Source organism: Phyllobates terribilis, unplaced genomic scaffold (assembly GCF_046119375.1).
Source record: "Phyllobates terribilis strain yellow unplaced genomic scaffold, ASM4611937v1 Scaffold_4__5_contigs__length_816908805, whole genome shotgun sequence".
NCBI lineage: Eukaryota > Metazoa > Chordata > Amphibia > Anura > Dendrobatidae > Phyllobates > Phyllobates terribilis.
The window spans coordinates 660,602,600-660,630,428 of record NW_027362764.1 but is presented as its reverse complement, the minus strand read 5'-3'; the positions used below and the strand labels follow the sequence as shown (position 1 = coordinate 660,630,428).

Here is a 27,829-nt window from a genome sequence, read left to right as displayed (position 1 = left end):
TGACAAATCAGAAACATACTAAAATGCTTCTTTCTTACAACACCGGTGAAAGAAGTGCCCCAAAAAGTCCGGTAAGGAATACACTAGATCCATTAAGATTTATTTAAAAATATTATTCCTCACAAACTTTCTTACTTTCTCTTTGTGGTTACTTAGTAAATAATAATAATAATTTGTATATGGCACCAACATATTCCACAGTACTTTATAATCCAGAATGTAAATTTACAAGTAAAATCAGACATTACAGAGAAATAAACTATTTAATAATACAAAGACCTTGATTGCATAAGCTTACAATCTATTGGGAGACTATGGAAAATACAAATGTAAAAAGTGCATGACCTGTATAATGGTCAAGCCTCCATTGACAGAAAAGAAATAAATGTACACAAAACTGCATAAATCAGTCATCAACCAGTATCTCTAGACAGATATAAAGTGCATTAGGCATAATGGATACTGCAGTGTTGAATGAAATCATCATTTTCTGAATAATAACGTACAAAGAGAGGTAAGAGGTCACAGCAAAGAATGAGAAAGGTCTGCTTAAAAAGATGTGTGTTTAAGTTATAGCTAAAACTCTGGATGCTGGGAACTAAAGTGATTATCTGGGGTAGTGCACTCCAAAGAACTGGTGCAGCACATGAAAAGTCTTTAAAATTGGAGTGGAAAATTTGGAAAGGGAAGGATGTTGGTCTTCAATTGTGACAACTGAAATAGAATGATAGGGTTAAATCAGAGCTGCCGGTGTACAAAAACAGAAGAGGAGAATTGTATCCAGGAATGCAGTTTATTTCTCAATGGTTTTGAAGTTCCAAACTTCTTCACCAGTACAAACTACAGTAAGTAATACAACAAAACAAGACAGGTATATATAGAAATGGCATTCAAAAAAAAGCAAATAGGTTAACGGACTTCAGATGTCATATGATCATGAATAGCGGATTGTGCAAAAAAAGCTGAAAAGGTGGAAAACATTTAGGACATTTTCTAAAATGCATTGTAATTAATATACACAATTAAAAAAACGTATTCTTATTGATATAAAAAAATTGCAATATTCAAAAAATAAAAATGTATAAAATAAAAGAATTTAATTAAGTATGTTAATTCTTGTCCTAATGAGGAAGTTTGTAACTTTGAAACGCGTTGACAAATAAACCGCATTCCTGGATACCGTTCTCCTCTTCTATCTTTGAACACTTGCAGCACAGATTTAACCCTATCATTCTATTTCAGTTGTTATCTTAGCTGTAGGTCTGCAGCAGCCTTGAGCCTCATAGTGGTTGTGGGTTTACAACTATACCAGATTAGTACCATTTCCTTTGGTCTCCCCATTGTCACTCGGATAAAACCCTATTGCACTTATTGCTATTCCATTTCTTCTACTCCAGCCTTAAATTGTGAGCATAAAGAGGAGTGCAGGCAGGGTGGTAGACTGAGATTGGGGAGGAGATATAGGGCAGTGCAGCAGCGTGCATATGAGAAATAAGTTTTAATGAAATTCTAAAGCAAATGGGCAACCAATGTGGTGACTGGCACAGGGTGGAGGAATTGGTGAGCCCTGGCTATTGCATTTAAAGTGGATTGGAGAGGGGAGTGTTTAGTGATCATAAAGCAAATAAGAAATGCCTGGCCACAATTAAGAAAGATGGGGCTTGAACAAGTAGAGCTAGTATAAACCTGGACATGACAGGAGTTTGGAGTCTAGGTAAGAATTAACTGGTGGATATCATGGACCCAGCCTTGATGTCTTCCTTAAGGGATGCTGTGGTGAAGCACGGCTGCGAGTGGTTGCAGTAGCAGCTGAACTCTTTTGGGCGTGCACAGCATCACAGCGCGTCCTCCTACCAGACGTTGGCACTCTCCGGAACGTCTGAGCCCTGATGTCCCTCACTGCCGCTGAAGAAGAGTGAAGAGCCCGTCGACGACCCCTTCACCTCCAGTGAGGGATCAGATGAGACATTCATCAAGCAAAAGAGAATTTGAGGCAGCAGAGAGAGCACAGAAGCGGGCACAGCTTCCAGCGCCTGCTTTTTCTTGAGTGATTTCAGCAGCTGGATAAGCAGCAGCCAATTTCCCAGAGCTTTCGGTATTACGGTGCCTATTTTCCCCAAGCCTTCTGGTGATGCGGCGGCCATTTTCCCAGGGCCTTCTAATGATGCAGCAGCCATTTTGCCTGAGCCTTTTGATGATGGAGCCCTGCAGTGCGATGAGATAACAAGGAGGCCACAGTCTATGGTAGCCAGTCATGGGTGTCAGGGTACTGCAAAGGTATGTGGGGAGCTGTTGGCTCCGCCCCCTATTGTGAAGGCAAGGGGGAGCTGAGGGCATGGATTGCTGCTGGCTCTGCCTCTTCCGGTTCTGCCAACACCCTCAACAGCATACCCTCTTCATATTACTGGGGGACAACGGAGGAGAAAGTCGACAGGCAGTTCCAGGCCGGTGGAGGGGCTCATGAGTGCGCAGACCCCTGGCACTGCAGCGGATTGTCCAAGTCAGGGAGCATCCGTAGAAGGTGTCGACGACCAGGACAGCGATGGTGTCCCGGATGAAGTTTAACGCCTGCACTCCAGTGTAACGGTAGTTTGTCTTCATCCTGTACTTCTCCTAATGTTGCTAGTGCTTGCAGATTAGAGGAGCGTTTGCCGACCTCAGTTAATTCGGGGAGTTCGGTTAGTATATAGGGTCTTGGGGAATTTATCGGTCGGTTTTTAGCGGGTTATAGGGGTGTAGTGTCTCAGTTTTCAGTAGGCGGATCAGATTAATCGGGTTAGTCCTTGGTTGGAGGACAGGGAGGCATCAGCCTTCCAGGTGTCAGTTCCTCAGGGTCAGCAGACCATGGGGGGGTTAGGCTTAATGACACAGCTCGGGGTGAAGTTTAAGTCTGTTTATATGGCTCATTGGGGGGAAATTTAAAACAAGAAACTAGGGAAAATATTTGGAAAGATGAATATGTGTAATTTTTTTTCTTTACGCCCCTTAGCAAAATTTAATCAGGATAAAATTAAATCAGAGGACAGTAATAAAAAGGAGGAAGAAAAAAGGCAGTACTGCTTAATACCTCGCACCTTTTCAAACTGACTGCAAGCTTTTGCTATTATTGCCAGTGTGATAGGCGAAAAGGTCCCGCAGAATTGTTCTCCAATATTTTGTTAAATGGACTCTATAGGCAAAAATTATTGAGACTTTGGCAGAACTGCTTGGTTCCGTTATGATGAGCAGTTCTGACAACGAAAGGCAGCTAGATCAGGTTTAAGATGGGACCTGACATAAGAGACAAATGTACCTGAAAAAAGCACAGCAAAAAACCCCAGCAAAAACTCAGCAAAACCTGCTTTTTATAAGTAGCTTCTTTACTGCTAGTTTTGCCTGCTGTAAAAAAGCAGCAAAAACGCAACGTGTGAACATAGCCTTATGCGTTTTTTTGGGTGTAGAGTTAAGATTCAGTTGCTATGGAATGTTGTTTGCCTATGACTAAGGTTCAAAATTTGAGGCAGGAGGTTAAGTTCACATTGGAGAGTAAGAAGGTGCGTTTGAAGCAGCTTCAGTCACTCTTAGGCAAACTTAATTTTGCGTGTCGAATTATTCTAATGAGTCAAATTTTTTGTAGAAGACTAGCTAGGGCTATGGCAGGGGTTCGTAATCCTTCTTATTTTATTCGCTTGTCTTCTAGTCACAAAGCTGATTTGAGAATTTAGTTGTCCTTTTTTGGATCAGTTTAACGGTGGATCAGTTTTGATGGAGGAATGGGTGGACAGTTCAGTGTTGGAATTGTTCACTGATACTTCAGGATCACATGGCTTCGGTGCATTTTTCCAGGGCAGGTGGTTTGGATTTAGGGTCTCACTATGTCCCATCATGGTGACAATCGAAGTTTGGGACGAGTTATTCCGTAATAGGAGAGTTAAATTCTGCCGCGGCAATCTGGTGGTGGTACAGGTCATTAAGAGCTTGTCCGCATCTTCCCCTCTGGTCATTAACCTGGTTAGGTATTTGCTATTACGAGGACTAGAATTAAATGCATGGTTTTGCGCTAGGAACATGGCAGGTGTGCATAGTGGTATAGCTGATTCCATTTTTCGTTTTCAGTGGGATCATCTTTGTTTGCTGTCTCTGGAAGCAGCAGTACACCGCCCCTTGTCCAAATCACCTATTCTTTGAATTAATGATACATTAGGTAGGAAATGCCACTAGGATAGCTTATAAGTCGGTTTGGAAGGAATGGTTGGGTTTTTGTGAAGACTAAGTAGTGATTGGATGACTTGTGATTTATTGCCAGGGAAGGGAAGGCGGGATAAAGCAGTCAAGGTGTGGCTAGACTCTCTGGTGCAAGGGTTCACGCCTTCTCGTTGTGGAGGTAATGTTGTCAGGGTCACAACAGAGGTATGGTGACCCTTCATTGCGAATGGTGGTTAGTTCCCGCTGGGACGGTTCCCGGAGCACAGGAAATTGTTGTATGGGCAGTACCATGACAGTTTGCCAACCCTGAGTTGGAGCGATGCAACTGGGGATTGGTGTATCTGGTACTGTCCAGTGTTAATGGGCCATCCAGGATCTCCACAGGAAACTAATGGTGTGTTTTTATATATGTTGTTATTAATAAAGGCTGCTGTAGACTTATATTTCCATCACCACTCAGCGTTAGGTCTTTATTCATTAATGCCAAGAACACTTTCCAATACCCTAGTCATTAATGACGGGAATCGTTTGAATTTGAATATTTCCACAGTAAGAAAAAGTTGAATTGTGGTGATGTTTTGAGTGAATTTTAATTTCTCTGCTAAGTGATTCAGCTTGATCCTTTCATTATTTACTTTCAGTGGATAAAAGATTATCCATGCCATATAATAGACACAAAGGTGCATGGCTCGTTACAGTACAGTTATCACAAATCTGTAACATTTTTATCACTTGGAAACAAATGGAGAAGCTTCAAATCGAATTCAAGAAGGGATCTGGAAAAGTTTAAAGCATTAATACAGAAAACACTGTAAAAAGTCGAACCTTTCCTTCTCCAATAAATAACCTTCATTTACTGAATATGTAATACCTCTTTAAAAATGATAACTCATGCAGCCATGAGAGATACTGAACACTTTGGCTTTTTGCTTTGATATCATGCATGATGCCATTAGGGTAAGCCCTTGTCACTGTAATCCTCCATACAGGCCAGCTGTTTTCTTAACAATAAGCCCTCATGCCCAATAAATCTTATGCAAAGTCTTTATTATATCTCCAGGAAATAAAATAGAAACATTTGTTTAAAACTTCGATGTTGTAAAGCTTGCACGAAGCGTGACCGCTTTTCTCTTTTTAAGGCTGGCGCGTTTGGACAATTACAATTTTTGTTTGTGTGGTATACGAGAGCAGCAAACATTTCAGTGGTTAATTAATTACGCTCGGCTCCTTTATACATCTGATTGCCCTTGCAGTTGCAAGGCTCTGGAAACATTTAACGCACGTCGCTGCGCTGAAAGAAAATGCCGTCCCTCTGTATGTTGATAATCAGAGCTTTGGGGGGATTGGAAAAGAACAGTTTTTGATTATAATGTGGCTAAGTTTCAAAACTGGACTTTTACCAGGTGCAGCCCTCTAATTTTATACATCGGCCCACGCACTCCGCTGGCTTCTGCTACGAGAATTCAAATGGAAAACCCAACTTAAAACGTGTTCACAATTTTACCCATGCTGAATTAATGGCACTTCAGATTTAACTTTGAAACGTCTCCCACCTCTTCAGGGAGCCATCTCGCAGCCTCGCAATCTCTAGTTTCCCAGTGGGGGGAAAGCCTCCCAATTAAGGAGGCATTTCAAAACTGCTGACAAAATGCAATATTGAGATATGTATAAATATTTCATATGATGCCTGAAAGTTTTCTAGGGCTGTCTGGCAGTCTCACTTTAAAATGGAAAAGAAAGTCCCGATGCCAAACACATAATATAATAAAAACACAGACTAAACTTGGACTCGTATACATAGGATATGTGACATGTGTGGTATTTAAAGGTTTTCTCTTTTGCAGTTTGGTTGAACATTTGATACTATGCTAAATAATACATAAAAAAAATCAAAGCCCTTAAGAAAATAAAATCAAGCAATAGTGTTTCGGTGATTTAAAACCAAACATTACATTTATATGCACCATGGTGAGCTGGTATACAGCGGCAATGTCATGTACTATTGCATAAAATCTGACAAAAGAAAAACTGCACTGTAACTAATCTACTTAAGGTCTCATTCAGAGGTTCGCTCCGTGATTTAACAGATGGAACTCGTACAGATTATAGACTATAGGGCTGGACAAATATCCATTATTATTGGCCTGAATGATCTGCAAAACAAACACCATACATGTCCATTTTTGATTAGAGATCTGGATAAAAACTCGGACAGCACAAGGATACCATCCCAGTTGTGTCATAGTGTTGTCCGATTTTTGCCGAGAGTTTGATGGGAGAAGCTTGAAAAACGTCCTTCAGTTTTTATTTCATACAAAAAAATCATTGGTGAAACTGATGGTAAGAACTGAGATCCCAACCATAAGGCTATGTGCCCACAATCAGGATATAGCAGCGCTTTGGAAGCAGCGTATTTTCGCTGCTTGCAAAACGCTGTGTTCTAATCACGTAGGTAAATCCGCATGTGCTCATAGAACAATGAGACCAGTGCCTCCGCAACAAAAAATTGACATGCTGCAGCTCAGAAAGCCGCGCCGCCAGTGAGTTTACGCGGCGTCAAATAGAAGCACAGTGGGCATGGGATTTCTATAAATCCCATCCACTGTGCTTCTACTGTACAACACAGCATTTTGGAAGCAGCGCATGTAAGATGCGTCCAAAATGTTGCTATTCCTGATCGTGGGCACATAGCCTTAAACTGAAGAAAAATTGATACAAAACACTGAAGAAAAGCTTTGTTGTCAGTGTTTTTTATGCAAATTAAAAGCTGCTTTTTACAGCACCAGCAAAAGCCACTAGATTTCAGAAATCTCATGCACACGCTTGTTTTTTTCCCTGACAGAATTTGAGAACTACAGCGTTTTGAAATCTGCAGCATGTCAATGTTTTCAGCATTTTTGCAGTGTTTCTTCACCCATAAAAAGTAATGAGAAAGTGAAAAAAAATGCTGGAAAGAATGTAACACATTTATCGCAGTGTTTTTGGCGAATAAAACAAATTTTATTAACCATGTACTGTAAACAAAGCACACTTGCAATCCATACTCAAAAATGCTGCAAATGAGTCAACAACACAGCGAAAAATTCTGCGAAAATGCTTTGAATGCAGCTTTTATTTTTTTTTACTGCCAAAAGACCAATTTTTGGTTACAGAAAGAAAAAGCATCAAAATTTGCTGCGTGTGAACATAGTCTAAATTGTACACTTTTTTACTCATGAGAAAAATCCCAGATGTTTGAATGAGTCCTAAGGCTACATTACCGCAATGAGCTTTTATTGCGTTTTTGACGCTGTGTATTTTTATTGCGGTAAAAACGCAGTAATTTACAGGACCTGCAAAGTGGGTGGCATGTATAGAACTCTCATGTCCACCGAGCTTCTTTTTTTCACTCTAGCAGGTACGCTTAGTTTTCTGGGCAGAATTTCCCCATAGACTTGTATTAGATGAGGTCATTCCGCAGGTAAAAAAAATGCACTTTTTTTAAGTGCATTTACGCAGTGTCAACACATCACAAACGCATGTCATCCACACCTAAAAATGTCAATACCAGGAAGTTTCAAAAACAAAGCAGATTTATTTAAAGCATGACACACCAACAAGAGACAAAAAATAATAAAAAGGTAATGAAAAAAACACAATGAAAAAAACGCAAGTAAACTAAGGTGCAGAAATTCTGCAGCGTCAAAAATGTAACAAACACTGATCGTGGGAACGTAGCCTAGGAAGGGTAACATACCCTGAATGTCAACATCAAGCAACAATGACTGGTTGCAATTCTGTCTAATCTACTGGAGGAAAACCAATAAAAATGGTCTGGAGTATAAATTGGTATGGGTGCTACATATAGGAGAATGTTCACACTAGCCATTCAACAGACAAAACCTAAGATAGAAAAAAGCGGAAAAGCCATCCCACCGTAGATGTAACTTAACTTATTGAAAAACTTTTATGAAATCTTAGTGGGGGGCAGCAATTGTTAGTAGATAAAAGTGTCTGTACATAATGACTAGACAAAAAGTACTGTCAAGTTTTCATTCTTTGCCTAGAAGTTGGCTTATACTGTAAATTTCAAACTTTTGACTCTCCTAATTGATAAATGTGGGATTTGACTGTCAGTAAAACTATTTTTTAGCAGGCTTGTATTGCATAATGAAATCATTAGGGAAATGTAGACAGTTAAACAAAGTTTCTTGATCAATCAATCATTTTTATTTCTCACTTTTAGAAGGATAAAATTAACTAAATGTGTGTGTGTGATTGCAACAAAGAACAGCTGTAAAATAAAACTACAAAATAGATGCTTTGTGCGTAATTACCGCATATAATGGTAGGTATGTACACCATCATGAACAATTTTTTTTATATTTCAAAGCATCGAAATTGACAAATGAAGTAACTTTGCGAATAGACTTGACTAAAAAGGTTTTAGTTGGAAGTGACACAAACTATTGGACTGCATGGATGCTGTATTTAGAAAATGAAAGGACATTTTTAATCAAGACTAATTGCAAAGTTCAATTATAATTTTAGTTACATTGAAAAGATGATGCTATTAGATTAGTGGCGGTCCAACTACTGAGCTCTCCACCAATAGATAGAATGGGAGACCATGGTCCTTAATCCTGCTGCAGCTATGAAAAGTTTTAATATAAAGGAGCCCAAATATGTGCCCTATTGCTCCATTTAAGGTGGCTGTCCCCCTACTTTAAAAAGTAATGCTAAAATCTCAGGGTGGGATATGAAATAAAAAAAAAACACTATCACATATTTACTAGCTGGACAGGTGTTGATCCTCCACACTTTGTCTCTTGGAATCAACAACCAGCAAGCAAGGGAGGAGTCACGTGACGGCTGCAGCCAATGAGTGGCCACTGATCGGTTGCAGTCTTTACATTATATCAGATCAGAAGAAACTGCTCTTGATGCAATGTGAAGCCTGCTATGGAACAGCAGCTTTTGATTGGCTGAAGTGGGCATGGGATACCACCTGACAGATGTTGATGCCAGAGGTGGACCCAGTAAGAAGGAGTGGTGCTGGCTGAGGAAGTAATTATAAGTTTCTTTTATTTAATAACCCTCTTCGAGTCCATGAACATTAAAAGTAGGAGACAACCCCTTTGAACTCTATCAGACTGAAGCACTCAGAGGAGCACAATGGTGAAGCCATATAATATTTATGAATTCATAAATTATATTTGAAAAACTATATTAACGATCCCTTGAATATTGTGACTTGTATGTAGGCATCTTTAGGCCACATTTACAAGTTCAGTATTTGGTCGCTATTTTACATCATTGTTTGGGAGCCAAAACCAGGAGTGGGTGAAAAAGGCAGAAGTGGTGACGTGTTTCTTTTATACTTTTCCTCTGATTTTTCCACTCCTGGTTTTGGCTTACAAATACTGAACTGACCAAATACTGAACATGTGAACGTAGCCTGGCATTTATTTATATCATAACATAAAGATTTGAATAAAAAAAGTTCTTAAAGGGAATCTGTCACCCTTTTGAGCTTTTTGAGTTAATAATATGGGCATACAGGTTGTATACAGCTGAAATTCATACCTTTATGCCTCCTTGATGATGCCTTGTTTAGTAAAAATCATCTTTTATAGCTTCTATCTTCCAGGCTATGGGGTATAGGCTGTCCGGAAGATAAGACTGCCTCCAGTCTTCTTTATACAGTGGCATGTAAAAGTTTGGACACCCCTGGTCAAAATAACTGTTATTGTGAATAGTTAAAGAAGTTGTCCACTACTTTATTCCCCCCCAATGTATCACCTTCTGTTACTGATAATTCCTGAGAGCGACGCTATCGGTGGCCGATCACAGGCATCACGTAACCCCGCGCTGACATCACGACAAGTGAAGCGTGACTCAGAGCTGGGGTCCCGCGGTGGCTGCTGGGTTGTGGGCGGGATTAACCCCCGCGTCACACCCAGCATCCACAGCGCGCTTTCCCAATGAATGGGGAGAGGCATAGCGCACGGTGGATGCTGGGTGTGGCGCAGGGGGATAACCACAGCCTGGCATCCACCGTGGAAGCATGAAGATCGTGACCCCCGGCTGCTGCTAGCACTTGTCATGACATCAGCAGATGTCAGAGCCGGCTGCAGCCAGGGGTCACGTGATGCCTGTGAGCGGTCAGTGATAGCGCCGCTCACAGGCATTATCAGCAACAGAAGGTATTTACAAGAAGTCTTAGGGGCCCCGGAGGGATACATGGGGGGGATATAAAGTAGTGGACAAACCCTTTAAGCAAGTTGAAGATGAAATAATCTCTAAAAGGCCTAAAGTTACACACTTCCTCTAACCTTGTATCAAAAAACAGCAGCCATGGGTTCTTCTAAGCAGCTACCTAGCACTCTGTAAATGAAAATGGTGGAGGCCCACAAAGCAGGAGAAGGCTATAAAAAGATAGCAAAGCGTTTTCAAGTTGCCCTTTCCTCAGTTTGAATTGTAATTAAGAAATGGCAGTTAACTGGAACAGTGGAGGTCAAGATAAGGTCTCGAAGACCATGCAAAATTTCAGTGAGGTTTTTAATGTATCAAACAAAACTCCTGCATTCACCTCTTAAATATACTGTACATGAGATTAAAAAGTTCTATATAAATGTTAGAAGTTATTGCCTGCTGCTTGCCAGGAGATGGGCACTCTTAGTTAATTGACAATTAGGATTAGTAGCATCATGACGCCACTGGTCCCCATGTGCACTGTGCCTCCGATGCTGTAAGTAAAGGCAGTTTTTACAAGCATTTTGCAATTTTACGCATTTATGATGAAGAGATAACCTATTTAGAGCTCTTAAATGTGGTCTGATGGCTATGTTGGATTCAAAGGTTTACCAGAGGTGGCAGACTTATTAGAACTTGACATAATAAAAGCAGATTTGGTTGAAAGGGGGACTTAACTAGGAATGTTGCATTGCAACCGGGATGCGGTTGCATCTATACCGTTCATGCTAGCTTGGATATGAAATGTCTTTGTGGATCTCTATGGATACCTCATACTATGAGTTACCACACTTGGCTAAAGTTTTAAAGGGGTTGTCCCATGAACAAAGTACACTTTAATCAATAGATCTTGGAATAAAAATAAGTTTTACAATTGGATGTGTTAAAAAAATGTTCCTATGCTGAGGTAATGTTATACAGTGGTATGTAGAAGTTTGGGCACCTCTGGTCAAAAATACTGTTATTGTGAACAGTTAAGCAAGTTTATGATGAAATGATCTCTAAAAGGGCTTAAGTGAAAAATGACATATTTCCTTTGTATTTTAGGCCAAAAATAAAATATTGTCATTTTTTGCATTGCAAAACTTACAAAAAGGAAAATGAAAAGATTCAAAAGTTTGGGCACCCTTGAAAGATTTGTGTTTGATTTGTGTTTCAGACCATAATTAGCCTGTTAGGGTTATGGCCTGTTCTCTATCATCGTTAGGAAAGACCAGGTGATGCAAATTTCCCAGTTTTATAAAAACCCAGCCTCCTCTAACCTTGTACCAAAAACCAGCAGTCATGGGTTCTTCTGAGCAGCTGCCTAGCACTCTGAAAATGAAAATTGTGGCGGCCCACAAAGTAGGAGAAGGCTATAAGAAGATAGCAGAGCGTTTTCAAGTTGCCCTTTCCTCAGTTTGAAATGTAATTAAAAATGTCAGTGAACAGGAACAGTGGAGGTCAAGATAAGGTCTGGAAGACCAAGCAAAGTTTCAGTGAAAGCTGCTCGTCGGTTTGCTAGAGAGGCAAATCAGAACCCCCGCTTGACTACAAAAGACCTCAGAAAGATTTAGCAGACTCTGAAGTTGTGATACATTGTTCTACTGTTCAGAGACACCTGCACAAATATTGCCTTCATGTGAGAGTCATCTGAAGAAAACTTCTCCTGCATCCTCACCATAAAATTCAGGGTCAGATGCAAAAGAACATTTAAACAAGCCTGATGCATTTTGGAAACAAGTCCTGTGGACTGATGAGGTTAAACTCCTCGGCCACAGTGATCAAAGGTATGTGTGGAGAAAAAAGGGCACAGAATTTCAGAAAAAGAACATCTCGCCAACCATTAAGCATGGGGGTGGATCAATCATGCTTTGGGGTTTTGTTGCAGTTAATGGCACGGGGAACATGTCACTGGTAGAGGGAAGAATGGATTAAATTAATTTTCAACAAATTCTTGATGCAAACATAACACCATCGGTAAAAAAAGATGAAAAGAGGATGGCTCCTACAAATGGATAATAGACTACCTCAAAAGGAGCAAGCTGAAGGTTTTACAATGGCCCTCACAGTCCCCTGATCTGATTATCATTGAAAATCTGTGGCTAGACCTCAAAAATAGCAGTGAATGCAAGACAACCCAGGAATCTCCCAGAACTGGAAGAATTTTCCAAAGGAAGAATGGATGAAAATCCGTCAAACAAGAATTGAAAGACTCTTTGCTAGCTTCAAAAAGTGTTTACAAGCTGTGATACTTTCAAAAGGGGGTACTACTAGGTACTAAACAAGCAGGATGCTCAAACTTTTGCATTGGAATTTTTCTTTTTTGTAATTTTTAAAATGTAAAAGATGAGAATATATATATATTTTTGCCTAAAATACAAAGGAAATGTGTCCTCTTTAACTGTAGGCCTTTCAGAGATCATTTCATCTTCAAATTGCTTAACTGATCACTATAACAGTAATTTTGACTAGGGGTGCCCAAACTTTTACATGTCATTGTATATGGGATAATTGTACAAGAATGTTAACTAAAAATTAAAACGGGCATTTTAATCTAGATGACAAATGCCGCATCTATTATGTCTGGGGCACCCTCATGTACATCACAGGCTTGATTTGTCATTCTGTAATACTATCCTCTTGCATAGCTCCCAACCGTCCCATATTCAGAGGCACTGTCCCAATTCGAGGGTTCAGTCCCGTGCCCCGTCACGGCACAGCTGTTCTCCCGGCTTATACTCACCTCTCCGACATTTTCATCACTCTATATATCCTCCTCCTCGGGGGACGGGGCTGCTCGAATTGTGAGGATGGTCTACTAAGACCTAGCGGAGCCGTCACCACAGGTGATCACATGCAGTCTCAGGTGATGTGTTCGGCCTGAGAAAAAATACCTTCACTAATGCACATTTAGCTTTGGGGGGGGGGCTGACCCCAGTGAGGCAGGACAAGAAGACACAAGTTTAGTGAGGGAGTTGGTGAAATGATGTTGTAGGGACAGGATCTAGTGTGAGGACCTGGATCATGGATGGATCGATGGAATATGGAGTAGAGATCGTCTGCTGACTGGGCTGGATAAACGTGCTACAGTTTTGGGATTTGTCATCTGGATTAGATAAACTTTCCTAAAAGACTCTTGCTACTGGATACCTGAGCATCTATTGTTTCATCAGTCAACTGGAGAATCGTGAGCCAACCAAAAGTTGGGAGACAATGAGTATCACCTGATACAAAGACAGTGGAACTACTGATTCCAGGTGGGAATTTGAGGACTGAGAGAACTGTATTTTGGCCATTTACCTGGAGTTGTTGTAAAACCTTGATGTAAGGAAAAAAATATTGTTGCATCGTTAACCTGCCTAGGTGATTATTAAAACCCACAACCTCAGATCTTCACACATATATTTATGTAGCCTTCATAATCAGGGCTGTGGAGTCGGAGTTGGAGTCGGTGTCCATTTTGGTGGAGTCGTAATTGGTATAAAATGGACCGACTCCAACTCTTAAAATATATAATAAATTGGGTACAGTAGTTCAATGCAGTTTGTGGGGAATATTTTTTTCATAAGAATTTGGGAAAGTTATGAAATGTCCTAGAGCTTCTCATCTTGCCAAATCAGTTCTCATACTTTGCACTGACGAGGGCCAACAGTCCGAAACACTGTCTGCAAATTGAGATTCTGATTTGGCTTTTATCCTAAGTCATATTGCACGACTAGTTAAAGGGTTGATTGTGACTTGTAGGATTGCTGCTTCCGATAGGTGGCGCTATAGAGTTCAAGTCCTCTTTTTCTCTGAACAGGCAATTTGCATTTGAAATGTCCTATAAATGTCTGTAACATTCCTGATCTAAGGGTCTAGACTTTTAGCTGAGATTAATCTGTGCTACAGTAAATTTAACACTTAAACATGAGCCGTGTATGAGGGAGTCGGAGTCGTGGAGTCGGAGTAGAAGTCGGTGTCATGGAAATTAAGGAGTTGGAGTCGGAGGTTTGGCTTACCGACTCCATGGCCTTGTTCATGATAGCACTTTTGAACTTTAAAGTTTACATTTAATGCCACTTATCTGCCTTTAGTTTTATGACGATTTTGGACGCAGGAGAGGTTTTCATCGTATGACATCTATAACTTTAAGCCTTTTAGAGATCATTTCATCTTTAACTTGCTTAACTGTTCCCGTTAACAGTAATTTTGACCAGGGGTGGCCAAAATACATGCTTTTACATGCCCCTGTAAATCCTGTTACATCAAGTAATCAATGCAGCTACGGACGATGTGTTGTCCTTAATGAGTAGGTCACATAACACTGACAGTGCAACCGGTAAAGACGTCAATAACACAAATAACATTAGAACCAACAACAGTCAGAGTTTATTTGTAATTAATACCATGACTAAGACACACCCACATGCACAATATACCAATCAAGATCAACAAAATGGTGCAACTGAAGTCTCAAAATATTATACTTTAATGATATGATATATAAATAACAAAATAAAAATCAGAGTAACTCAATGAGGGCTTCACATGCAAATTTAAGATGTTTCTTTTAAGTTTTCTAATATAAGCCACCCAGTGCCTATCATATAGATTACAATAAGGAATATAAAGTATAAAGTTAAGATCACTTACATTATGTGATGATGAGTGTACCTAGTTGCAGTGTGGCCCTGGCGCCCCAACGCATGTTTCACCCTAACTTTGTTAGGGGGCATGACTCCTAACTAAGATAGAGTGAAACGCACATTGGGGCACCAGGGCCACACTGCAGCTAGGTCCTCTCAGCATCACATGATTTAAGTGTTCTTAAAGGGAACATATCATGTCCTTTGTAGTATCTAAACTGCCAGCCATTGCGTTGTTAGTGATGCAATGTGCATCAGTAACATGCTTTTTTCATTACAATCGCAGCTCCCAGATTGACAATGTGCAAGCGCGGCTGGCCGTGACAAACTGCGCAAGCGCGGCTGCCCAATATACACACTGTGCAAGCACGTCTGGCCATGACACACTGCACAAGCACGGGATTTAAACTCCGATTCTAGTGACGTCAGCACAAACCCGGGAACAAAATTCAAATGACGTGAGCGGTGACAAGCCTAACTGAATGTAATGAATCACACCCCTTTGACTAAACGATCAGGTATGATATAACTATATAAAGTGCTTTTTGCACATGATTAGACTGCCGATTTTAATGAAAAAAAACATGTTATTGATGCACATTGCATCACTAACAACGCAATGGGGGCAGTTTAGATACTACAAATGACATGACAGGTTCCCTTTAACTATATACTTTACTTTATATTCTTTATTGTGATCTATATAATAATAGGCACTGGGAGTCTTATGTTGTAAGCTTAAAAGCAACATCCTATATTTGCATGTGTAGCCCTCCATTCAGTTACTCTGTTTTTTATTTTGTTATTTATCTTTCATGTCAATAAAGTATAATATTATGAGATTTTAGTTGGACAATTTTGTTAGTCTTGGTTGGTATATAACACAAATTTCATTTAACCCTGAGATGCACGGCTTACACTCGTCTATAGTAGACTTGGGCAAAATGTGCCCCGCAGGCCACATCTGGCTGTTCCAGTCCAACCTGTGGACTAAGACAGCTGAAGGCCTGAAAACACTGACCCACGGGCCACACCATGCAGCCGCCATTCCCCACCTGGTGCCCCGATATCATTGCTATCTGCAGGATGCAGATATATGGGAACTATATATGGGATATGGGATAGATATATGGGAACTACTGTATCTATATCGGAACTATGTGTGGGCTCATACTGTATATAGGGAGAATGTGTGGGGGCTCGTATGGTATATAGGTGGTTGTGTGGACTCAAACTGTATATAGTGGGGCTGTGTGGGGGATCATACTATAAATAGGGGGCTGTGTGTGGGATCATATTGTAAATAGGGGGCTCATACTCTATATAGGGGCTGTGTGTGGGCTCATACAGTATATGGAAGGGCTGTCTGAAGGCTCATACAGTATATAGTGGGTGTCAGCATAGTTAATTCTGTTTCATATTATGTGCTACAATTAATATTAATATAAAATAATAATTATAATTAATATGTTAGTATTAACATTGAGTAGAATTAATTTCAGCCAATTGGATCCACCTCCACAACAGTCACAGTCTCTCAAGTGGCCCCTTGGGAAAATTAATTGCCAACCCTTGGTCTATGGGGTATATGGAAAAGACCTACAAAAGTCAGGCATTTCATTAAACAATACATTAAAAATAAGTAAATTATGTCAAGATAACCGATAAAAGGGTATGTGTACATAAAGTCATTGCCGCAGGAATTTCTGCACCAAAACGCATTTCTTGGCAGGCAAAAGCTATGTAAAGCGATGTGTGTTTTTAACACGTTTTTCCTATTCATTGGATTGGGTGACAAACGCTGCAAAAATCAATGAAAAAATTTACATACTGCAGATTTTAGACTGCTTCAAATCTGCAAGGAAAAAATGAGGAGCATGTGCATGAGATTTCAGAAAACTCACTCATTTTGCTGGTTCTGTAAACTGCAGGGTTTTGGTGCAGAAATTTCTGCTGCAAATTCTGAATGTGTGCACATGCCCAAAAAGAGAAAAAAACAGTGTTACAAAACTCTGTATATAAACAGCATATTTGGGCCTGCTCACAAGGAAATATACTCCACCTCCGTAATACATTTTTCTTCCAAACATAAAAAATAACTTGGCCAATTATATCATTTTCAAATTAACATTCTTTCCCAGATTGGAATAATTCACAGAAAATTATGAAAAATAAACTATTATTTTGAAAAGCAAGCTAAAGTAAATGTTTTAACTTGGCTTTCTGAAAAAAAAAAAAAAGAAACAAAAAAAAAAGTCACTAAAATAAATCAGGCAAAAAAGATGCTTTAAACAATGCAGAAAATGATGTGCGGCATTTATCAAATTTACTTACTTTTGCTCTTTGATCCACTGATTAACATTTTCAGCCACAAATTCACTTTCCTTATGGAGGCGACTGTTGTCAGTTTGTGTTGCTTCTAGAGCTTGGCGCAGGATTTCCAGCTGTGGATGTAGACAGATCAAAGACTATGATGGACTCACTAGAACAAGGGCTATCTGGAATACTAATAATAGTCTGTAATACTTGTAAAGAATCAAGTCATTTTTCTCCACTCATTCAAATAATCATGGTTTCCTCGTACATGCTATTAATTGATTCAATATGCGAGATGGAATGTCTGAACCTTTCCCACGCTTTACATTTACCAGTTTACTATAATATGCATTACTCTACCTCCAGAGGTTGTTTAATTCAAATCAGGCTTATATTAGAAAAAAAAAGAAATATGAAAAGAGCCGCTGCAACTTGTAATGTTTAAAGCGTAGTTTTAGGTTAATGTGTGCACCGTGATGTGATTTTCATGAAAAGGCTATTAGCCATTGAGGTGTAACTTCAAAATCATTGCAAACAGAACCTGGGCAGAATTTACGGAGAACGATTACACTTCATCTAAACAATGTGATCGTCCCTCTAATAACGAATCAAATGGAGAAACACAAGTGAAATTGTGCTGAAAGTCGGACGAGTGAAATTGGCCTTAGAGGAATTGGCAGCGACATTTATAGAACTTGACAGGGACTGTAACATGTGAAACCCTAACTTCCAGCCCTAGTCACGTCACCAATTCATATGCGATTTGCATACACCCGATCATGTATCAACGGCTTTCTCTTCCGCTTCTCTCTTGGCACTTTTAATGTCATACGTTTCTTGATGAGCACCTGTTGCATTTCCATTTTTTTTACAGTAATAATTAGTGTTGAGCCACCCCCGTAGTGTTCGGGTTCGGTTCGGTTCGTCGAACACCGGGATGTTCGAGGAACTGTTCGTCGAACTGTTCGTCGAACACCTTAGAACACCGTCGAACACCGTTAAAACCAATGGCAGGCAAACAAAAACACATAGAAACACATAGAAAACACCTGCAAAGGTGTCCAAAAGCTGACAAACTGCTCAGAAGACACTCTGTTTAAAAAAGCCGGCCGGCAAATTCAGCAGCGGCATACACCGGTACCCGACAATTTAGACAAGAAGGAATAGAGCATCACACATAGATTAGATAGATAGAAACATGTCAGTCACACATATAAGAAGCACAGTGACAGTGTTGGTTACTGCATTTGTCATTTAGTGTAAAGGATTTATTAAAAAAAATATTAGTGTTTTCATGCACCGTCTCTTTAAAAAAGCCGGCCGGCAATTCAGCATCTGTACCCGACAATTTAGAACAGAAAGAATAGAGCTTCACACATAGATTAGATAGATAGAAACATGTCAGTCACATATATAATAAGTACAGTGATAGTGTTGCTTACTGTACTTGTCATTTAGTGTAAAGGATTTATTTAAAAAAATAATAGTGTTTTCATGCACTGTCTCTTTAAAAAAGCCGGCCGGCAATTCAGCAGCGGTACCCGACAATTTAGAACAGAAAGATAGAGCATCACACATAGATTAGATAGATAGAAACATGTCAGTCACATATATATGAAGTACAGTGATAGTGTTGGTTACTGTACTTGTCATTTAGTATTAAAATAAAGGATTTATTATTAAAAAAATTGGCGTGGGGTTCCCCTTAATTTTAGGCTCTAGCGGAGGTTAAGCAGACGGCTGGGGCAGATGTTTGAAGCCTGGGAAGGGGGTAATACCCACGGAGCTTCCCAGGCTACTAATATCAGCCCCCAGCTGAATACATAGCCTTTACTAGCTATTAAAATGGGGGACCCCCCCAAAAAAAATGACGTGGGGTCCCCCCTAATTTAATAGCTAGCAAAGGCTAGGCAGACAGCCGGGGGCTGATATTAATAGCCCAGGAAGGGAGCCATGAATATTGGCCCCCTCCCAGGCTAGAAACACCAGCCGTCAGCCGCCCCAGAAATGGCGCATTCATAGGATGCGCCAATTCTGGCACTTAGCCTCGCTCTTCCACGCTGCCCTGGTGCGGTGGCAGGGGGTAATAGGGTTGGGGTTGATGTCAGCTTATAATGCCAGCTGACATCAAGCCCAGGTTAGTAATGGAGAGGCGTCTATAAGACACCCCCATTACTAACCCCATAGTCAAAGTTAAAAAAAACACAAACACCCAGAATAAAGTCCTTTAATTGAAATAAAGACACAATCCTTTATTGTTCTAAATTAAACCATACCTACCATCACGCCCATTCCAGCTGAAGCCAACGATCTCCTGCAATAAAAGAAAAATAATAAAGCAACCTCATCCTTACCTTTCCATGGTTCCCACGACAGCTTCAGCTCTGCTACATCGAGATGACAGGCTGGACCGCAGCAGAACGCCGCCATCCAGCCTGTCATCCCGCAGACACTGAGAAGCGCAGGCTTGCTTGCGCTGCTCAGCGTCTCTCTGTGACGACATCCAGATGAGCCGAGTTCATGTCCAATGAACTCGGCTCACCTCATGCACGTCACTGACAGCGTGGGAAAATTCTCACGCTGAAGCGCTGATTGCAGGAGAATTTTCCCACGCTGTCAGTGACGTGCAGGAGGTGAGCTGAGTTCATTGGACATGAGCTCACCTCATGCACATCACTGACAGCGTGGGAGAATTCTCCTGCACTCAGCACTTCAGCGTGAGAATTTTCCCACGCTGTCAGTGACGTGCATGAGGTGAGCCGAGTTCATTGGACATGACCTCGGCTCATCTGGATGCCGTCACAGCGAGACAGTGAGGAGCGCAAGCATGCCTGCGCTTCTCAGTGTCTGCGGGATGACAGACTGTATGGCAGCGTTCTGCTGCGGTCCAGCCAGTCATCTCGATGTAGCAGAGCTGAAGCTGTCGTGGGAACCATGGAAAGGTAAGGATGAGGTTGGTTTATTATTTTTCTTTTATTGCAGGAGATCGTTGGCTTCAGCTGGAATGGGTGTGATGGTAAGTATGGTTTAATTTAGAACAATAAAGAATTGTGTCTTTATTTCAATTAAAGGACTTTATTCTGGGTGTTGTGTTTTTTTTAAATACTTTACTAGAAATTCATGGCGGTCATGTCTAATACTGGCGTGACCCCATGAATTTTGGGCTTGGGGCCAGCTGATAATACCAAGCTGGCCCTAACCCCTTTATTACCCAGTGAGCCACCGCACCAGGGCCCTGGATGAGTTGGGTACAGCGCCAGAAGATGGCGCTTCTATGAACGCGCCATTTTCCGGGGTGGCTGCGGACTGCAATTTGTAGCGGGGGGGGGCCCAGAAAGCTTGGGCCTCCCTGCGCTGCAGATTCCAGCCCCCAGCTGCCTAGTTGTACCTGGCTGGACACAAAAATAGGGCGAAGCCCCACGTACTTTTTTTTTAATTATTTCATGAATTTCATGAAATAATTAAGAAAAAAAGGCCTTCCCTATATTGTTGTGTCCGGCCAGGTACAAATAGGCAGCTGGTGGTTGGGGGCAGCCCGTTCCTGCCTGCTGTACCTGGCTGGACACAAATATAGTGCGAAGCCCCACTTCAATTTTTTTTAATTATTTCATGAAATTCATGAAATAATTAAGAAAAAAAGGGCTTCCCTATATTGTTGTGTCCGGCCAGGTACAAATAGGCAGCTGGTGGATGGGGGCAGCCCGTTCCTGCCTGCTGTACCTGGCTGGACACAAATATAGTGCGAAGCCCCACTTCAATTTTTTTAAATTATTTCAGGAAATTCATGAAATAATTTAAAAAAAATTGACGTGGGGCTTCGCACTATATTTGTGTCCAGCCAGGTACAGCAGGCAGGAACGGGCTGCCCCCAACCACCAGCTGCCTATTTGTACCTGGCCGGACACAACAATATAGGGAAGGCCTTTTTTTCTTAATTATTTCATGAAATTCATGAAATAATTAAAAAAAAAGTACGTGGGGCTTCGCCCTATTTTTGTGTCCAGCCAGGTACAACTAGGCAGCTGGGGGCTGGAATCTGCAGCGCAGGGAGGCCCAAGCTTTCTGGGCCCCCCCCCCGCTACAAATTGCAGTCCGCAGCCACCCCGGAAAATGGCGCGTTCATAGAAGCGCCATCTTCTGGCGCTGTACCCAACTCATCCAGGGCCCTGGTGCGGTGGCTCACTGGGTAATAAAGGGGTTAGGGCCAGCTTGGCATTATCAGCTGGCCCTAAGCCCGAAATTCATGGGGTCACGCGAATATTAGACATGACCACCATGAATTTCTAGTAAAGTATTTAAAAAAAACACAACACCCAGAAAAAAGTCCTTTAATTGAAATAAACACACAATTCTTTATTGTTCTAAATTAAACCATACTTACCATCACGCCCATTCCAGCTGAAGCCAACGATCTCTTGAAATAAAAGAAAAATAATAAAGCAACATCATCCTTACCTTTCCATGGTTCCCATGACAGCTTCAGCTCTGCTACATCGAGATGACAGGCTGGACCGCAGCAGAACGCTGCCATCCAGCCTCTCATCCCGCAGACACTGAGAAGCGCAGGCTTGCTTGCGCTCAAGAGTGTCTCTCTGTGACGTCATCCAGATGAGCCGAGTTAATGTCCAATGAACTCGGCTCACCTCATGCACGTCACTGACAGCGTGGGAAAATTCTCCTGCACTCAGCGCTTCAGCGTGGGAGAATTCTCACACTGAAGCGCTGAGTGCAGGAGAATTCTCCCACGCTGTCAGTGACGTGCAGGAGGTGAGCTGAGTTCATTGGACATGAGCTCACCTTATGCACGTCACTGACAGCGTGGGAGAATTCTCCTGCACTCACCGCTTCAGCGTGAGAATTTTCCCACGCTGTCAGTGACGTGCATGAGGTGAGCCGAGTTCATTGGACATTAACTCGGCTCATCTGGATGACGTCACAGAGAGACACTCTTGAGCGCAAGCAAGCCTGCGCTTCTCAGTGTCTGCGGGATGAGAGGCTGGATGGCAGCGTTCTGCTGCGGTCCAGCCTGTCATCTCGATGTAGCAGAGCTGAAGCTGTCGTGGGAACCATGGAAAGGTAAGGATGAGGTTGCTTTATTATTTTTCTTTTATTGCAGGAGATCGTTGGCTTCAGCTGGAATGGGCGTGACAGTAAGTATGGTTTAATTTAGAACAATAAAGGATTGTGTCTTTATTTCAATTAAAGGACTTTATTCTGGGTGTTTGTGTTTTTTTTAACTTTGACTATGGGGTTAGTAATGGGGGTGTCTTATAGACGCCTCTCCATTACTAACCTGGGCTTGATGTCAGCTGGCATTATAAGCTGACATCAACCCCAACCCTATTACCCCCTGCCACCGCACCAGGGCAGCGTGGAAGAGCGAGGCTAAGTGCCAGAATTGGCGCATCCTATGAATGCGCCATTTCTGGGGCGGCTGACGGCTGGTGTTTCTAGCCTGGGAGGGGGCCAATATTCATGGCTCCCTTCCTGGGCTATTAATATCAGCCCCCAGCTGTCTGCCTAGCCTTTGCTAGCTATTAAATTAGGGGGGACCCCACGTCATTTTTTTTGGGGGGTCCCCCATTTTAATAGCTAGTAAAGGCTATGTATTCAGCTGGGGGCTGATACTAGTAGCCTGGGAAGCTCCGTGGGTATTACCCCCTTCCCAGGCTTCAAACATCTGCCCCAGCCGTCTGCTTAACCTCCGCTAGAGCCTAAAATTAAGGGGAACCCCACGCCAATTTTTTTAATAATAAATCCTTTATTTTAATACTAAATGACAAGTACAGTAACCAACACTATCACTGTACTTCATATATATGTGACTGACATGTTTCTATCTATCTAATCTATGTGTGAAGCTCTATTCTGTCTGTTATAAATTGTCGGGTACCGCTGCTGAATTGCCGGCCGGCTTTTTTAAAGAGACAGTGCATGAAAACACTATTATTTTTTTTGATAAATCCTTTACGCTAAATGACAAGTACAGTAAGCAACACTGTCACTGTACTTCGTATATATGTGGCTGACATGTTTCTATCTATCTAATCTATGTGTGAAGCTCTATTCTGTCTGTTATAAATTGTCGGGTACCGCTGCTGAATTGCCGGCCGGCTTTTTTAAAGAGACGGTGCATGAAAACACTATTATTTTTTTGGATAAATCCTTTACGCTAAATGACAAGTACAGTAAGCAACACTGTCACTGTACTTCGTATATATGTGGCTGACATGTTTCTATCTATCTAATCTATGTGTGAAGCTCTATTCTTTCTGTTCTAAATTGTCGGGTACAGGTGTATGCCGCTGCTGAATTGCCGGCTTTTCATGTTTCACTGTTGGCACTGTTCCCATCGATTTGGGCAACCACTGTAATGCCACAACCACCATGGCTGTGGCATTACAGTGAGTGGCAGACAATCCCTGCATGATTGGTGCTCTAAATAGCGCCAGACATGCAGGACACGCTTTTGGTGCACGAACAGTTATCGAACATAACCTCGAACAGCCGAATTTTTTGCAAATCGTTCGGGTTCGTGGAACAACTCGAACACCGCCCAAAACAGCTCGAATTTGAGATTGGCGAACAGTTCTAGTCGAACACCGCTCATCTCTAGTAATAATATGATACCACAGAGAGAAGACCACTTCGAGTAAAGCCTGTACTTAACGAGGTGTTCTCAAGTTTGAAAGTTATCCCATACCAAAGAATAAATAACTTTACGGTCGTTGTAGGTCCAATGACTATGCCCCTCAACGATCCTAACAACCAGGGCTCTAATAGAGAGAAGTTCAATCATGTGCACTACCTCTCCATTCATTCTAATAGGAGCACTGAAGATCAAACAAGCTCTGCGCTCGGCATTCTCCAGCACTCCCATTTAAGCACCACTCCAATGTATTTTTTTTATTGCTCCGGTGTTTCATGGAGCGGAGGTCACTTTATAATAAAAGTCTATGAGGGGCGCATTAGGCACTTTGGCCGGAAGCCAGAAGCTACGTCACGTCAGAAGCTGCGCTCACAAGATGGTGCAGGAGGACCGGAGCGGCATTGAAAAAACTGTGTAGGCACTGGAGGGCGAGAATATGACCGGGGGTCAGGAGGTTTAGATTTAAAGCACCACTTTAAAGCACAAAAGCGCTGGAGTGGTGTTTTAAGCATGAATGAAGCAGTAGTGCACATGATCGACCTCCACTCCTTTCAGCCAAAGCTCTCCTAACCGGTCTTGGGACTGGAGGGGGCCACGGCAATCACTCCCGCCAGCGATCGAAAAGTTATCCTCTATCCTGTAGAAAGGGTATAACTTTCAAACTTGAGAGCACCCCTTTAAACCTACCTTTCTATAAATATGCTTTACTAGCATGGCATATATTAAAGAGTAATTAAAAACATGTTCTATTAGAAAGAAGATGTGGCACATGCTACTGTAGACACCCACTAGTAATGGAGGATTATAATACTGCACATATGCCTTTCCTGATCTGCAGGGATACTCTTCCGCCTCATGGAAAGCATTCTCGCACAGACACTTGTCTGTGTCACTCCTTGCATGACTGATGACATCATACATATTCACAAGGTACATCAAAGAAATCGCAGTCTAGGAAAAACGATGATGCTGGCAATGGTCGAGATCCCCTGCAGGTACATTTGTATGGGGGATTCAGGCAGTGGCTAAGCAAAAAGAGAATGTATCACAGAGTTGGATAGGAAGAATTAAAGCTATGACTTTTACAATCACAACTCTATAACACTAGGTTAGTAAATGAGCTTGGAGGAGTGGGAAGGTGATATCCTTTATCTTCTGGCTACGGCCCTATCCGATGAAAGGGAAAAGCCCAGTAATCAATTAGTTTCTGTGGACAGTGTGGAGAATATGCTGGTGGATGGAATGAAGAATTCATACTTAAGATGATTAGTCATTCTGAGAGTTTGACAAGCCGTTGATGGATCTTCAAAGGATTGAGGAATGGGATTATTGGATCATAATTTATTGATAAAAACCATGTTGTAGCCAGAGTTGTCCCTTCCAGGCAAGGCTTTTCAATGAAGATATCAATCTCCTTTTTAAATTTCAGAGCTGCAGTATTATCTCATTTAGTGAGTAGGTTGAGAAGCAAATTATAATCTTTGTATCTAAAGGGACTTGGTGATGAATACTCTAACTCCAGAGCTGAGTTTCCTTTTGACATACAATTACCACATGCAAACCAAATGGCTTGACCCTAAATTGCTTTTGTATACACATATATCCCATTATGGTGTTGCATTAGATTATAGCGAGGTGAAATGACTTAATACATTTATCAGATTGCAAATTCATCAAAGTTCAATATATTTTGAAATCATTTTTTCTGTTGCAAAATTTGCTTTTTCACCATATTGCTCAATAAATCGCTAAAAGCACCTTTAAAATGTGATAAGAAAATTAATTTCTTAGTTTCCAAGGAAATTAGATCGATGTTCTTTGTGCTTTCATGCACTAAATTAATATACGGGGCTGTTTACAATCTGTAATTTAGAAGTTGAAAGTATTTTTACATTTTAGTCACTTTATGCAAATCATACCGTACATATACATTAAAGGGGTTTTACAGGAATAAAAAAATAAGGCTAAACGATCATTAAATATTAAGATAGATAAACCTTTAACTCTAGTATCCAATCTGTTTGTTGCCTCTTTGATCGCGGATTCCTGCTAATGCACTTCCGGTCCTGTCCTCAACACAGAACAGCATATCTTGCATCAGCAAATGACCAGAGCAGTGTGTGAAGGGGGCTGGCTCCTCAGTACATTACCATAACTCAGCCAGTCTCCCTCTCTGATGCATAGATAGCATAGGAGGCAGGATTACTTCCTGAAATTAAGTTAGCCAGCCACATTCACACACTACTCTGACCATGAGCTGAAGTAGGAAATGGTTTCCATGCATCGGGAAGGGGCCAAGCTTAGCTAGAGTAATGTGCTGACACACGAAACAATGTCCTGTAACAAACACGGGACAAGAAGTGAATCAGCAGACATCTTGAACTAGAGCCATAACAAAAGGATCATTTTTGCCATATATATTTTATTTTAGCCAATACCCTACACTAGGCATAACACCAACACACTGTAAATCAGCAATACCCAGAGTGCTCCTTTAAGCTGCTTAAAATAGGACAGTGACAACCATAGTGCCTTCTATCGTGATGTCTTACCCCACAAAACAGCCACACTTCCCCTTTATAGCAGTGACAGACCATGTATGACCATTTGGTCCTATCTACTGTGCCCCCTCTTAATGCTTACCTGGTGCCAGCCTCAAATTCTGCACCTAAAAGATGCAAGTGAGTGCTCTGTGTTGGTCCACATGCATCTCCCAGGTACTTCGTTGTAAGTAATATGGTGTTGGCTAGTCCATTTTGAGACAATTGATAATATGCAGAGTCTTGCCTTTAGATACGGCAATATTTGCTTCAACAATAGTTGACTTAAGGTTTTAAAGCAACTATCCAGACTTTTTAGGTTGTCATGGGGTCAATTAAACACCCACCTTATCACCACTGTCCCCCTACTCACTGAGCAGACGCTGGTGACATCACCAGGTGTGCCCGAGTGCTCCATTCAATCATACAGCAGGTATCGCCACAATGCAGGGAGCATCTTACTGCTCCTCCATACTTCCATGGCTAGGAAGCAGCGGTGTGAAATCACAGCAATAACAGTTGCTTTGACTCCTAAGGAAATTAACAATGAAAAATACCGTGAACCAGTAGAAGCAAAGATGTCATATTTGAATATTCAGTCAGACAGTGGCTCTAATGTTATATCTGGTCCAGAAGACAAAAGATTAACTTAGCATTTTTTTTTTTAATTTTGCCATTGACTTAAAGAGGTTGTCCACTACTTGTACACTGATGACCTATCCTTAGAATACTCGGCACCCCCACCGATCAGCTGTTATAGGTGTCAGCTGGAAGTACTCACTTGCCGAACTGCTCTGTCTTCGGATAGTGGCCGCTGCAGGGTACTGCACATCCACCTCCTATTGATCTGAAGCCAAGAAGACCGAGCAGCTTGGCAAGTGAGCACTTCCGGCCGGCGGCCGCTGCCAACACCGATAACAGCTTATTGACAGGGGTGCTGGACACCAGCCAATCAGACATTGATAACCTATCCTAAAGATAGGTCATCAATGTAACAGTAGTGGACAACCTCGTTAAGCTGGGATCACATATTGGGGCCACATGATGACACAAGTACACCTTCAGCTGACATGCAGATCAGTGTAGTTTGAAAATGACTACAGAAAAGAAATTTCATTACCAAGGGTTCAACTGCCATTTTGCTGAATAACGGAATGGCTGCTTTTTAGTCTAGGTGCACAAGAGCGTATTTTTTGTCATCGCAGAACATCGGATCAATTATACAAATGATGCTCTGATCAAACTCTGATCAGAGTGTGAGCATAGTGCGATCTAATTCTCTCGGATGAGGAGAA

General features: G+C 41.5%; 1 protein-coding gene across 2 annotated transcripts in view; it reads right to left on the bottom strand.

Moving 5' to 3' along the window:
- Positions 1-27,829, bottom strand: part of LOC141264476 (uncharacterized) — a 497,614-nt gene that overhangs the window by 161,812 nt on the left and 307,973 nt on the right. For both annotated transcript variants that reach the window (XM_073676751.1, XM_073676752.1), the window contains exon 21: positions 17,364-17,473. In XM_073676751.1, the coding sequence (XP_073532852.1) occupies positions 17,364-17,473 (110 nt within the window). The remainder of the gene's footprint in view (positions 1-17,363; positions 17,474-27,829) is intronic.